This window comes from Merops nubicus, unplaced genomic scaffold (assembly GCF_000691845.1).
Source record: "Merops nubicus isolate BGI_N331 unplaced genomic scaffold, ASM69184v1 scaffold48512, whole genome shotgun sequence".
NCBI lineage: Eukaryota > Metazoa > Chordata > Aves > Coraciiformes > Meropidae > Merops > Merops nubicus.
The window spans coordinates 1-14,933 of record NW_008595205.1 but is presented as its reverse complement, the minus strand read 5'-3'; the positions used below and the strand labels follow the sequence as shown (position 1 = coordinate 14,933).

The following is a 14,933-nucleotide window of genomic DNA, read 5'->3' as shown; positions in this document are numbered from 1 at the left end:
TACAGATGGTGGCTGGTGACCCTTCCTGTAGCCTGGGGAAGAAAAGTGACATTGAGGTAATGCGGCCAATGGAAGTAAAAGTCAGGCTAGGTTCTATCAGGAAGCCAAAGAAAGAGTTCCCTCCTTCCAGGCAGCAATTCACCCTGGAGATCTAAGTGACAGACCAAAGAATGGGACTCCTGCTTTGTACAGGTGAGACCCTTCATCCAGGATCAGTGGTTTGTACCTACCTGGTCTCCTCCTCATCAAGGAGTGATCTGTACATGGCAATTTCAATATCCAGGGCCAATTTCACATTCAGGAGCTCCTGATAATCATGAAGAAGGCGAGTGAGGTCATCTTTTGCCTGCTGCAGGGCGTTTTCCAACTCCTGAAGCTTTTGCTGGCCATCTTTGATGGCAGAACTCCCACGCTGCTCAGCATCTTTAATGTTTTCTTGGAGGCTGTCATTCTGCAGAGGGCACAAACAGAACGTGTCCATTTCCCTTCCACATGACTGGGATTTTCAAACCCAATTTCAATCCTTTGAAATTTAAAGACCTGCCTTAGTGACAGAACATACATTAGGACCAGGTAGATTAACCCAAATTAAATCCCAGTGTAGACATCCACAACCTCCATCTGCTTCATTCTGAAGAGAAAACACCATCTCTAGCTCTGCCCCCAAAGGCCACGCTACACAACACTGCGCTGAGTCCCTGGGTAAAAGTGACGCAAGTAGTTTAGTCATGTTGGAAAGTATCAGCTTTACCTTTTTCTTTGCAATTTCAATTTCTGGTTGGAGTCTTTGGATCTGCCTGACGAGCTCCTGGATCTCTTTGTAGCTGTTCCCCAGCTGCTCACGTTGATTTACCCACAAGTTCTGAAGGTCCTGGTACTGATGTGCAGAGAAGAAAACCTCTTTGGTTTCTTTTCCATTGAGCAGGCAGACTCACCTCCGTGCCTTGTTGGTGTCTACTCACCCTGCCCTGGTACATGGCATCTACTTCAGCTTTACTTCTCTGAGCAATTGTCTCATACTCCTGCCTGACTTCTTCAATGATGCCATCCATGTTGAGTTCTCGGTGGTTGTCCATGGACAGAATGACATTGGTGTTGCCAACCACTGTTTGCAGCTGGGACAGCTCCTACAAGGAAAACGAGATTTTTTTTTTCCAGCCTTTGTGACACACCAGACCCCCTTTTTCAGTCACAGATTAAAAAGGACTTTTAAAAATTAATTTTGTAGGATCAAAGGCCAAGGGTGATCCACTCCCCACACCAAAAAGTCTTGTTCTGGCAAAATTTCTGGGAACCTGCAAAAGATGCATGTCCTTCAAGACCTGGGGGTAAGTTTTTCAATCTAAGGAGCTTACTCACAGCTTCATGTAAGCATCTGAGGAACTCAAGATCCTGCTTCAGTATTTCCACACGGACATCAAACTCCATTTTTCCCATGTAGGCATTGTCCAGCTCCTGTCAAAAAAGCCACAGGTATATTCTTATTTCTTTGATCCAAATTCTCCACTGAAGTACAATTCTTGCAAGACTTGGTACTTTTTAAAACTGTCATTCCTGGGACGAAATAATAGGTCATGAATCTCAGACTTCATTTGAAAAGCAATTGGGAAAAGGGGAAGTTATAACTCTTAGAAGAATGGAATGGCTTGGAAATGAGTGAAATAACTGTGGCAATAAACGTGTTCCTGGAGAAAATCAAAATATAGAAACAGATTTCATTAATTCTTCTAATAAAATCTCATCTAAATTTTCTGTTCTCCTATCTGAGCATTCAATAAACATTATCTACCCCCTAATAACCACGTCTTGCCTAGGTTGGGAGTGAGTGACTAGAGGAGACCAGCACTTTTTAGATATTCATCTTAAAACGTACTGATTCTGTCTCTGGAGGAAATTATCTCTCCCCAGTGCTGCAGGGAAACGCTCTGGTTTTCAATGACTTCAGCTAGAGGAGGTTGGGCAAAGCTGAGCAAAGAGCTTGTTTTTAAAAACCTCATCAGCCATCCAGCTGTTGTGTTATTTCTGAGGCTTTGATTTAGCTCAGTGTCTTGGGTAACGTCACCTTTTTAAGCTCCACAAACTCCTCTTCTTTAGACGCACGCTTGTTGATCTCATCCTCAAACCTGTTGCAGCAGAGAAAAGAAGCAGCTCATCACCTGCCTTGTTTTTTCAGTCAGGTGGATCAGAAACCCAAGGGATTCAGCCAATAAAGGAATGTGTCAGGTCTTCTTCTCACTGTGATTTCTGCCAACGGCAAAGGCAGCTGCCAACCCCCTGTGAAACTATGGGCTGAATTAGCCAACGAACTGGGCAATGGATCAGTCCTAACACCCCTGTGACTCTGAGCTGAACTTCTCATTTCTCAGAGCTGTGGACATGTGCTATCCCTTGGATAAGCCAGAAGAAGTGATGACTTCTCAGCTTGACCCCCCTGCTCAGCCCTGTCCCTCCCCTCCTCTCTCTCTACGCTGACAACAACTCCACAACTACCAGGAGTACGGAGTCCTGGGTTACTCACTGCTCGGAGGAGGAAGGGCATGAAGCATGAGAGGAGAGAAGAGTGGGATAGATGGACTTTGATTTTCCACTTAACGTTCTGGGCTCTACCCTCCCCAAAACTGCTTTAGTCTCCCAGCATCATAGTCCCACAATGAACCTACTGCAGAGTAGTGCTGTGGTGGCTACAAAACTCTCGAAGGTGTGAAGCTGAGCTCTGCCACCCGAGATTAGTGTCCCCTTGGAAAATTCCAGTGTGTTTTTACCCAGACTTGTAACTATTCACCTCTTTTTGTAATCTTCAACAAGCTGCAGCATATTATACGCTTCTGGATCCAGCTGCTCCTTCTGGCTCTGGAGCATTTCCAGCTGCCTCTGCAGGTTGCTGATGTAAGATTGGAAGAATGAGGTGATATTTCTGCGCTCCTCCGGTCGGGCACTTTGCTGCTGCAGAAGTTCCCATTTGGCCATCAGAGCCTGGTTCTGCCGCTCAAGACATTGAACCTGAAAGGTGAAGCAGACAAGGGGAAACACCAACATCAGCACCAGTCCCTCCAGCAAAACAAATCCTCATTAAATTTCCAACACAAAACCAGCTACAGGTTTCAGCAGGTGGGACCAGCTGCAGCAGCACTGGTACCAGCACCCAGGACAGCTTAGACTAACAGCAGAGAAATCACTTTTTCTCCCAGCCTGTTGCTTAAGAAGGGTTTTAATGCTGCTTCTCAAGGCTGATACCGAAATCTTTGTTGGCTTTTCACCTCTTAAGTGCACAATGTTTAGGGGCATGATTTGGGTCGAAAGAGACCTCAGCTGTTTCTGAAGTACCTTAGGCACCCAAATACATGAGAAGAGTCAGATTCCTCTCAGAAGACCATGCAGGTCCACTCTCTTCTTAGATATACCTTGCATTAGAGAAGGTCAGAAAGACCTATAACATGCAGAGTATTTTTGGAAACCAGAGGGCCAGCATCTCCTCAGCTGGAGGCTCCAGGTTGTAACCCGGATGCTGACATCCAGGTTTCCAAAAATAACCAAACCAAGAGTCAAAGGCACTCCTATTTTTCAGGACTAAGCATGCTGAAAACTTCTGGCTGTAACTGTTCTGTCCCGGTTAGAAGGCAGAACTGTGTCCCAGCTCCTTTTCTGTAGGGTAATACAAAAAGCCCTTCAGTCCTCACACGTAACAAACAAGCTGCCACCCTATGCCACCACCCAAACAAAGGCACGTGTTGGGTCTGCGTGGGCTGGAGTGTTTTTGTGGCTGCTTTCTTCCTGCGTCTGAGTAGGAATCAAAGTGAAGAAGAGACTTCAGGCAGAGATTAGAATACTGTAGTGTAAGCCAAGAAAGACAAAGAGAGGTGCGGGTGCCACTGGCCGCCTGAAAGAGGCCAGAGCCTCCAAGCAAAGACAAAATTTGTTCTGTGATTCAGAGAAATGCAACATTTTGCTTTGCTTGAGAAGAAGAAACAGAACACATCAAGGCTGTCCAAATCCACCGTCCATTTTTCCCGTGAGTATCAACAATTCCCAGGTGCTAGAACGTTACTAGTCGTGCAGAAAACCTTCTTCCTCTAAAGAGGAGAGAGTTAATGTGCCAGGGACATCCTGGCAGTTTGTTGTTGTCCTGCCACGAAAGACAACTCAGAGATGCTTATCCCAGGGCCAAACGTGATTCATGCAGCAGCATTTATAGCGAGCTGTTAAGAACTTCACACCAGCACAGGGGAATCCAGCCAACACTGAGCATTTGGGGGAGAAGATGCAAAGCAAGATGTCTCTGACTCGCACAGGCAGAGCAGCACCCCTCACATTCCACCCAACACAAAGACAACAGGGACTCACCTTATCGATGAATGAGGCAAATTTGTTGTTGAGAGCCTTAATTTGCTCTTTCTCGTCTGAGCGCACCCTCTGGAACTCAGGGTCAACTTCTAGCTGCATTGGCCTCAGCAGGTTGACATTGACACGGACCTCCTCGATACCTCTGCTGACACCAGCCTGCCCCAAACCTTGTCCAGCCCCTTGCTCAACAAAGGCACCTCTAGCAAGGCCTCCCCCAAGTCCCTCCCTGGCTGAACTTCTTCCATACATGCTCCCAAGCCCTGCTTCACCACCTTGAAAAGCTCCCACAAAATACCCTCTTCTACCAAAGCCCCTGTCAAGATATCCCCTACCACCAAATCCCAGGTACCTCCCATATCCTATTCCTTCTCCTCTGTAGCCTCCACCAGCAAAAAGATTCCTAAATCCACCAAGGTTGTGGAGACTTCTGCTGCCATAGCCACTGTATCTTTCTTCTCCTCTATAGTCTTCGCAGTGGCTTAGGGTAGATGAACTTCGCCCACCACCCAGTGTGCCACAGTGGGCAGAAGAAGAGCTGAAATTCCCATCCCCAAATCTGGAGAAACGGTGGCTCATAGCGTTGCCTTCAGAGTGCTAAAGAGAAGGTAAGAGCAGGTTGTAAAACAGGAGTAGAAATGAGAGTGAAGGATCCTCAGCTCCTCTGCTGGGGGTGACAGAAGTTCTCCTTTATACGTTCTGGGGGAGGTAGTCTCCATTCCGTGGTAATTAGCAGGTCTGTTAATGTTGTTATTGGGTTTGGTTCATCAGGCAGCAATTAATGGCAGCCTGAAGAGAGGTCAGAGTAAACACCACACACCGATGGAGGAATTGTGAAATTCCCCAAATCCTGCTTGACTCATGAGCTTTACTCAGATGAGATTTCCTTATCTCATTAGCCTGCCCTCCATCATTAATTACAGCTCGCACAGTTATCCATGCACATTGCCACGGTGTGTTCCCTCTCAAATTTCCCCACCTCTCTTAGCATTTCATTTCAGGAGACGGAAGGCCTTGATATTGTCTTCATCTCGACTCGGGGGTGGCTCACCTTGCTTCACTGCCTCGCCAGGAGTAACTGCCACAGCAAGGAGAGGTTACTGCTCCCCTGGCTTCCCAGTCTCTCCTTTCTCTCACTCCCAGTACATCCACCCGTGAGCAGATGTTGCTTCTGCAGAGGGGGGGAAGATGTTGGCATCTGGTCTTCTTGCTGATGGCATAAAAAAAAAAATATGCCTTTGGCTCATAAAGCTGAAATAGCATCTAGAAAATGGAAATAAATTAATCTCCCTGTGTCAGTTTTAGCTTGAAATAAATGGATACAGAGTTTTAAATGGAAAAGAGAAAGCTCCGAGATAAGCTTTATAAAATAAATGTTTTTTGGGGAAAATGGTTTTTTGTCTTTGGTAAAGAGCAGCATTTTGTGGAAACGCTGTGGTGGAACTGCACAGAACCAGGGTGGAGGTTGGGATGGAGGGTTTGGGCCAGCGCTGGCCACTCCGAACAGTGCAGGGTCCAGGGGTAGACAGAGGAACGTGGCGCAGTACCTGCCCCTGTCCTCTCCCTAGTGCAGGTGTGAGGAGTGACCGGGCACTGGCGGTGCACAGTAAGAGGCAAGCACACGTCTCTGCTTGCACACAAATGATTTCTTCTTGAGTGGAGGAACAACAAGGAGAAAAGGGGGAGACCGAGAGGTCCAGGGCAGCACAAAGCAGCCTGTAAGTGGCTGGAACCAAGTGCTCAGCTGGTAAGAGTGCCAGCAAGGCAAGCTAAGGGGACACGGCGTGTGGAGTGGTGGGAAGCTTGGAGGAGCAAGGAGAGCTGCCCCTGGAGCTCTGAACCTCTCCCCGTGCCTGTGCAGGAAGTCTGCGTGATGGCTTCGGGTCAGACCTCTGGCTCTGAAAAAGCCAGAGCTGGGCAGGATGAATTCTGATGTGGGGCAGGTCCCCTTCTTCTAGGGGGAGGTCACTTCCCACCTTGGGCTTGCCTGTTTGAGACCCTCTGCACGGGGAGAGGGGTGGGCTGTGGGCTGTGTCAAGGCTTCATTTTAGCCTCGGGTCTGGGCCAGCAGGTATTCTTCCATTTCAAAACAAAGTATTACTTTACCTCTCTATCCCGTTAACAAATGACTAATGGCTATTTTAATAAATGGCTAATTATTCTGGGTTAACAGGAAGGCAAACAAGTCAATAAATTACTTGTAACCGCCTATAAAATTATTATTCCAAAAATACTACTAATAATTATACTAATATCTGTTAATCTCTTCTTTCCCCTACAAGAATGTGAAAGTATCAATTTAACATAAGGTGTGAAAATAGTGATGTTTCTATTGCTGTTATTAACAACTACAATGAGTCGATAAAAGAAGGTCATTAGTTTTTTTACTTTATTGGCTAACCCAATGCAAAATACCCTGTTCTCTGATCCCTGAGATCTCTTCCAGGCTAAGCAAGTCCTGGTTCCTCCACACACAGCAAATCTGCAGCTGATGCCCTTGAGCTGGGGCGTGTGCTGCTGGAGCAAAGCAGAGATGAAATCTCCAAAGGGTTTCAGGAGAAGGAGAGATACAGGCTGCAGGAAAAGAAGGAAAAAGAAAAATGAGGATGAAGAGGAAACTGGGTTGAACTTTAGGTTAAATGCATCAGGTGTCATGAGAAAAAAGTGGCTTTTGTTTTCCCTCTATGTGCAGCTGCTCCACAGCAGAAAAATAGTCCAGGTAATGGTAGCCATGATATAAATAGAGGGATAATATTAGGGCAGCTTCATGATCAAGATCTAAGTGGCAACAAGCAAAGGGAGTTGCTGAAACTTCAGTAATTGACACCAGCAATCAGCGCTCACAAGAACGGCCCCAGAGCCCAGGACTGTGGGCACAGACCCCAGGAGGACCCCAGGACGAGCAGCTTAACCCAGCCTGGTTCAGCCATGGTCCACGGCAACTAGCCAGGCGTGGTGGGACTGGTGTCACCACGCCTGAGCCACCACAGCCCCGGGGAGGGAAGGAGGGAAGGAGGGAAGGAGGGCAGCTGGCCCCGAGCGAGCGAGACTCGAGCCGTCCAGCGGAGCCTGTCCCTCTGCAAGGACTCCTGCAACAGCCAGAGGTGTTGTGCAGCCCAGAGTCCTCCCCGCTCCTACAGGATTTAAGGAAACACAAGAAGAGCCTCTGATGCTCAGTGGATCAGCCTTTGCTAGGTAGACAAGGAGTCAACAGCCCCCTGGGTCAGAGAATGTGCTAAGAGAGCTACGGCAAGCTTCAAAGGACAATGTTTATGATTGAGAACAATTTTAATAATATCCCTTCCCACAGGAAGCTGAAACAGCTGGAAATAATTCTGGCAGATGTTCAGAATCCGGTAAACAATGTGATTAGCAGCCTACAAAAGAAGTGGGTCCCAGTGCTGGCTTCTCAGGGCAGTGTCATTACACTGGGAAGTTCACCACACCCACACTTACGTATCACCCGGGCTGGCCTCCCACTGGCTTCAGCTGATAATTAGCCCAATCAAGGTCAGACCCCATGATCGATTGAGTAAATCACTTCTGAGTTATTGAAACCCCAGTTGCTGTCATTAGCTCTGCAGCAGCGACAGCAGCATCCACAGGCCAACAAAATATGTGAAGAAAAGGCAAAACAACACAAAACTAATGAAAACTTCTGTTATTCTCAGAGCAGACCCTGCCCAGCAAGGGGAGCTTCTGAAGGAAGTCACGGCGTGGAGGCACCACGTGATGTCCCACTCTGAAGGTATTTTGGTAAATCCAACCACTTAATTCTTTGCAAAACTGCTGAAGAGAGACCACTACCTCCAGCAGGGGATCACCTCTCTGAAGAGACCATCCCTGGAGTCATCTTTATTTCCCCCCAGGTGGTAGCAGAGTAAGTCAAAGCCCCTTTTAACACCACCTCACAGATGATGTGTGTTAAAGAAAGGCATCTCTTGGCCAAGAGCATTCTGTCAGCAGGGTTCTGCCAGGTTCCTTTCAGTCCAGCTGCTTTCCCCCTGTCTCTCCTGGGTTTCCAGTGGTCTAAGTGGTGGTGGATACAACAAGGACCAGCAACCAAGTCTGATACAGAGGTACAAGATTCTCACCATTCATCCTCCCAACAAACCTGTGCTATCATGAGGTACCTTACTTGCAGCAGCACTTGAGACCAGCACAGACAGCACTATCCCTGGAAGATCCATCCCATCGTGGTTTTGTCTCAGCCCCACATCCACACTTCATTAACCAGCCACCAAGCCCATTGAGTGCCCAAAACTCAGGACCTGGCATTCCCCCAACAAATCGTTGCCTCCCTGCCTCGTGGCACCTCCCAGTTGAAAGCTCCAGAGAACAGCAGCAACTGCACAACATCATTTGCTGGCCAAGACCTTAATTCAGCTTCTCCACCTCTTGCAGCTCCCCAGGACTGGGGAAGAGCGACTGGGAACTGGCCAGCAGAAAGGGACCTGGGGCTACTGATCAAAGACTGGCCAAATATGAGCCAACCTGTGCCCAGGTGGCCAAGGAGGCCACCAGCATCCTGGCTTGGGTCAGCACTGGTGTGGCCAGCAGGAGCAGGGCAGGGATTGTCCCCCAGGCGTGGGCACTGGGGAGACCCCATTGCAGTACAGGGTAGTTCAGATCTACCTTTTACACATTTTAAATCTTTTCTCAGCCCTCTGGTGGTGTTTGGCACAGTCTGTGGGTTAAAAACCACCCAGGGCAGCAGCTGGCTGCTCAGCTTGGTCTAAAAACAACCACTGAGCCCTCAGAGTGGCCAAAGGACACCCAGAGCCTGAAGTATCCCTCTGCATTCATCCAAACTCTGGATAGCCTGATGTGAGTAACCTCAGGAACCACAGCCTGTCAGATCCCAGCAGGAGAAAAACTCCCCTGCCCAAGGCCCAATTTGTCTACCCAATATTTCAGAAAAGGGACCTATCTACCTACCCTGAATGCCATGTCCCACCAGAAGTCTTTAGAAGTGAAACAGTGAAAAAATTCCAACTCCTACCTCCTCCAGCAAAGGGGGCAACATTTTCACTGGGGATCCTGATTTGCTCTTTCTCCACTATGTGCCCCTTCTAGACCTCAGGGCTGACATCCAGACATGAGAGGTATGAAGGAGTCTTAGCTCAAGGTGATTTCTTGAATACCAGTAGATGTGATGGAGGGGAAGTAGCATCCCTCTTTCCAACAAACCCCCTGTTTTTACCAAAGAAATTTGCCACACCCCCTTAGAAGCACTCAGCAGCAAAGTACCCTCCCAGCTGAGAGCTTCCACCTGTAGGAAGCACTTCTACTCCCACCATTCCTGCAGAGGTTTCAACCACAAAGCCACAGAAAACGTTTCTTTCTCAGCACAGGAGGTTTGAAGCAGGCTGTGCTGCTGGCAGGGGGCACAATACCAGAGCTACCCCTGCTCCTCTTCAGCTGCTCTACTTCAAACAGACAAGGCTGTGGGACAGAACCAGACCTTCTAATTTCCTCTTTACATATCTGCAGGGAGCTGGGTTTGGTTGGAGAGGTGCAGAGGAAGCCACCAGGGCCAGCTGAAGGGGTGGGCTCCTCGGCTGCCAGCCCTGCCCTTACTCCAGCAGATTTCAAGCACCTGTGGAGGCACCAAAAAAACTCTAGAGAACTTAATCTCAGCACTTCAGAGAGTGGGTTTGGGCGGGAGGAGGAGGGGAGGCTGGTCTGAGGACCTCCAGGACCAGCATGAAGTGGCTGTCCAAGTCTGAGACAAGGACCAGCTTCGGCTGATTCTGGCCCCATAGCAAACCCTGTAAAGATCAGGCAGGGCAGAGGACCTGCAGCTCAGCCCCAGACACAGTGACTGGCAAGAGCAACACACCACTTGTCCTTTCCTCTTTCACCAGGCTGCCACTTGTGAGCCATGACTGTGTAAAAATGGAGCCAATCCTTCCTTTAGGTGGTGGTTTTCCCATCTCAGCCTGGACGATAATTTATGGGAAAGTCAATTTGTCATCGACCTGGAGGACGCCAGCGGGTTGGGGAGCGTGTGAGAGCTGGGCAGTGTCCCTCGCACGGGCTGCAAGCCCTCTAGTGGCATTTTGTGGCTGTGTCTGTCTTATCTCCGTCAGCAAGCCCTGGTCCCCAGGCCACAGGAGATGTAGGCTTGGTAGCTACCTGGCTTTAGGTACAATTGTCAATGGTTTGCTTGTGGAAGTTTTTAGGGGTTTGACTGTTTTGAACTTAGACAATTTGAGTTGGAGGCGAGCGAGCTGGGGGTGTTGCTGTTGGAAGTGTAGGTAAGGGAGCAGAGGATGCTGAGCCCCACATTTAACCCCCTGTAACCTCTCTGCACCTCAGTTCCATTGCTGAACGTCTCGTACTTCAGGATGATGAAGGGCTCCAGCTGCTCAGGAGGTAAGTGCCATGTAAATAAGAGCACCAAGGATGCAGAGGCAGATCACCTCTCAGGAGACAATGTCTCATCCTTTCAACAAAGTGGCGCCCCTCATAAAAGCAAACGCTTCCTGCTCACCAGCTGTCCACTGTCATACCCAATGCAGCTGCAAATGGGTGAGTCTCCTCCATGTTTGCACAGGGACCAACCCAAGGGAAGCAATCTTGGTAGCTTCTGAGGCCCTCCCATAATAAACATGATTAGTAACAATTAAAAATTCATTAGAGCTCCAATTACAGCCAATATAATGCCACCAGGATTCATTCGCCAATAAGCCCATAAAATATTGCACCTATTATATTTCTTCCCGGGCTCTAATGCAAATATTGCACCACTCACACCCTGAACCAGGTTATGTGACAGACACAGACCTGCTCTTCTCTCCTTCCAGCATCCTGCACGAGGCAATCTCAACATCCAGGCCCATCATCATACCCAACGAGTCCTGATATTCCTCCAGTGCATGGCCAAGCTCCTCCTTGGCCCCACGGAGGGCTCTGCAGAGTTCATCCAGTTTGCTTTGGACTTTGTGGAGGATGAGATCTCCTTTCTGTTCCACCTCAACGATGCTTGGGGGAAGCAAGTGGTCTAGCCACCAGTGGTCTTGCACTAAACCAGCTGGTGACTGGAGAGACCACCAATCCCAGACCCTTACTCTGCGTGATGGAGACCCAGTGGTAAACAGCAGGAGTACAACATTTGCCATCACACTGTGAACTCCAGTCTTTGCAAGTCAAAAACAATCAGAAAATGGAGGCAGGTTCTCGTCAGCACCTAAGCAGAGCCCGCAGGAGACTCCTGGGGGCAGATTTTGTATAAGCACGGATGGCACGTGCCCTTTGCTGTAGAAAATCAGAACTTACAAACAAAAAAAAATATATTTATTCTGTATTTTTTACTCTCTGTGTCCAAAGTGGCAACAGCTCTACCAGGAAATATTGAAGACGTATCATTGCTTGATCACGCTGAGACTGTTTGACAGGAAAATTCACTCATTTGAAGGCAAACAGGCCCCTTTGCTGCACACACGAAGGTGCTCTCACCCTAGGCCAGCAGCTAGCACCGTGCCCCGCAGAGCAGGTGGAGGAGAGCCCGGCCACGGGGCTGGAACAATCTTTCATTCAAGCGTGATGCACTTGAGCAATTAGCATTACTCCCTTTTTCATGAGCACAGCAGATGGGGAAGATAAACTCCGGCACCTCCGCGTTGCAGCCTGGCCCCTCTCCAGGAACAACTCAAGGAACTTATAAAAAGCCTGTGGTTTCTGCAGGATGGAACCTGCGTCTTTGGCTCCCTGGGTTTCAACACACTGGAGATCTTCACCCTCTCTGCCATCCTCCCGAGGAGGTCCTCAGGAATGCTCCGGGGCTTTGCACCGTCTTGGCCTGCGCCTGTCCTTGGACTCTTCGCTGGGATGAGGAAGAGGATTCCTGGTCTCTCTGGTCCCAGCCCATGCATCTCAGAATCAGAAATGTCATTGTTTATTCAAAGGAGAACAAGGCATCTCACAGCCTGCTGTGAAGATCAGATTAAGAAGCCAGGGGATTCAACTGAAAGAGTATTTGGTGGAAAGTAAGAAAAGTGCCATGAAAGCCACAGTAATTCAAGTCAGAACTATCATTTCTTCCTCATTTTGTCCATTCAGGTGACTCTGCCATCCAGCTCTTCTGTGTTTCCAGACTTCTACCTGACAAACACCAAGACTGCACCAGGACAATGCTCACACCACAGTCAGGGTTGATTCACCCACCACTCCAGCTCTCGCTCCTCCCAGTGCTGGAGAAGAATCCACCAAGCATTAATCAAATTAATTTGGTTGCAATGGGATGTTATTTAGAGAGGGCTAATGACTAACCTGGCTGGGCAATCTGGAGCTCTAATAGCAGGGTTGAGGCTGTGTCTCATACTTTCACGCTGCTTTTTTTCATGAGTAATTTGTGTCCTCATAGCGTCTTCAGACCTTCCCACCGCTCACGGATGAGGTGCTGGTGCCCATGCAAGAGCCTTGCTCTCCAGATAGATGGTGCTGCTTGCCCTTGTGCCAGCCAAGGCTGGAGGGCAGCCACGCTCATCTCTGCATGGACTGCCCACTGCAGACCCACCGCTGCTGCCCTCCAGGATGCCCAGGTGGGAGCTCCAGGCACTGTGTGGTGGTGATGGGTTGGCTCTGTGTCCTCTTGGGATGACAGCTGTGCCAAGGACTGGCACGGACTGCCACGTCCCAACGGCAGTGGTCAAACCACCCCAGTCCAGCTGCCACACTCCAATGGCCACATTCAAACCACCACCTCTCAGTGACCATGTTTAGACCATCCCAACCACCACATCCCAACAGCCCTGTTCAAACCACCACATCCCAACTGCACTGTTCAAACCACCACATCCCAACTGCCCTGTTCAAACCACCACATCCCAACTGCCATGTTCAAACCACCACATCCCAACTGCCCTGTTCAAGCCACCACATCCCAACTGCCATGTTCAAACTGCCCCAGTGCAACTGCTCCAACTGCCCTCTTCAAACCATCACATCCAGACCACCACAAAGAATCCCAACCACAGCGTCCCCGTTGGTCCTGAGGTGCCCATCAACCAAGAGCTGGACACTTCATCCTTCCACCCTTGGGATGAGGGTGTTTCCCCTCCCTTGGGGACCGTTAAGTGGAAAAATGACACAAAGAAATCTTTTCATCTCTCTGCAGTTTATTGGTAATGGAAGAACTCGGAGGAAAGGGGCACTGGTAGGAAGCAACCATGCAGTTGGGTTCACGCAACAGGATCTTTGTGACAAGGCCACACATAAGTCAGGTGTGAAGGAGAAGAAAGAAAGGTCTCTATATAATATTAAAGCTGCCAAATTACTCCACCAAGGGAAGGTGGACATCTCCAGAGACCTGTTTCTCACTCCTAAATCTGACTGTGAGACATGATCACATTTCTCCTGCTCACGTGAACTCCTTATACAGCTGAAATAAGCATGTGGGGAACATGCAGGACGCGCGGAAGCTGCAAGGGGAACACGGCCATTGAAAAAGAGACCTTAAAAAGTGAAAGGAAAGAGCCATTTTCTCCACGCTCCTCTCAGCCAGCACAGCTCCCGGGGGCAGCAGCAAGAAGCGCAGCGAAAGGTGCTCGGGCGAGCCCTGCAGCCCCCTCCCATGAGGGAGATCTTTCATCCCTGGGGGCTGCTGGAGCTCCGAGAGGAGCCAGGCTCTGCCAGCGGGATGATGTTTGGGTGCCTCCTCCCCTGGGGCAGGGTGATTTCAGGAGGTTCTGAGCTGTAAGGGAAAGTTCGTTTCTCTGCTGGTTGAGGGGCTGTGCCGCTGGCCGCAGGAAGGAAAAGCTGCTTCTTTCCTGGGGGGACTGAGGTCAGGGCTCAGTATTTTACACCTGAAGACTTGACCGTAGTGGTTGTGACACATCTCCTCACGGAGGAGGATCCACCCCCCGCCACGAAGGTGCCGCCTCCAGTGCTGCACATCCTCCCACTTCCAGAGGAGAAGCCGCCGCCCAGGAGCCCTCCTCCCACTCCACAGCTGCCTCCAATGATGCTTCCTCCTCCGACCGCACATACTCCTCCTCCCATGCCACTGCCGGCTCCAAAGCCGCCGGCTCTGCTGCCAGCAATCGTGGTTCTGCCCACCACAGCTGCAAGAGAAGGACAGGATCACTGAGCACCGCCGGGCAGCCTGGGAGCCCTCACCAGACCCAGGACACAAACCCTGCTGCAGGGAGGCAGGGACGGGTACTTACAGACATTGATGTTGGACGGGTTCTCCCCGCAGAGCCTGTGCAGAGAAAGGACCACAAGGTGTAAATCTCACACAGTTTAAGACCTGTGCAATTCCCTGAGCAATCTCTATTTCCTGTTTGATTCAACACCAATCAAAACCACTGAGAAATATTCTCGATGGGGACCTCATTTCTATTTTGGACCTAAACACTTGGAGGAGAAGTGAAAGTAAATCGAATTCCAATACTAAATGAGATGTGAGAGAAGATTAAACCTCAGGCTATCACAAGGGGAGACAGTTCATTGGTCAGGCCAGCCCCACACCAGGTCTCACCGGTTCTCCTCTCCCTCCAGCAGCTTCCTGTACATGGCAATCTCAACGTCCAGCGCGATCTTGATGTTCAGCAGCTCCTGGTACTCCTTCAGCAAGCGAGCCCGCTCCT

General features: G+C 49.5%; 1 protein-coding gene across 1 annotated transcript; it reads right to left on the bottom strand.

Moving 5' to 3' along the window:
* Positions 1-226: 226 nt before the first annotated feature.
* LOC103768816 (keratin, type II cytoskeletal 1-like) lies at positions 227-14,859 on the bottom strand. Its single transcript, XM_008935972.1, has 10 exons — positions 14,825-14,859; positions 14,511-14,545; positions 14,188-14,405; positions 4,342-4,497; positions 2,783-3,000; positions 2,063-2,123; positions 1,360-1,455; positions 963-1,127; positions 752-877; positions 227-451 (listed from the first exon to the last, which is right to left on the bottom strand). Exons 1-10 carry the CDS (start codon positions 14,857-14,859, stop codon positions 227-229), a joined length of 1,335 nt encoding a protein of 444 aa, XP_008934220.1.
* Positions 14,860-14,933: the final 74 nt, after the last annotated feature.

Excerpts from the sequence above, each read along its gene's own strand:
- LOC103768816 (XM_008935972.1), bottom strand. The coding sequence starts at position 14,859 with ATGTACAGGAAGCTGCTGGAGGGAGAGGAGAACCG. Across the intron at positions 14,406-14,510 it reads CCCGTCCAACATCAATGTCT|CTGTGGTGGGCAGAACCACG; the intron begins GTAAGTACCCGT and ends CTTCTCTTGCAG. Across the intron at positions 1,456-2,062 it reads AGTTTGTGGAGCTTAAAAAG|GAGCTGGACAATGCCTACAT; the intron begins GTGACGTTACCC and ends CTTTTTTGACAG.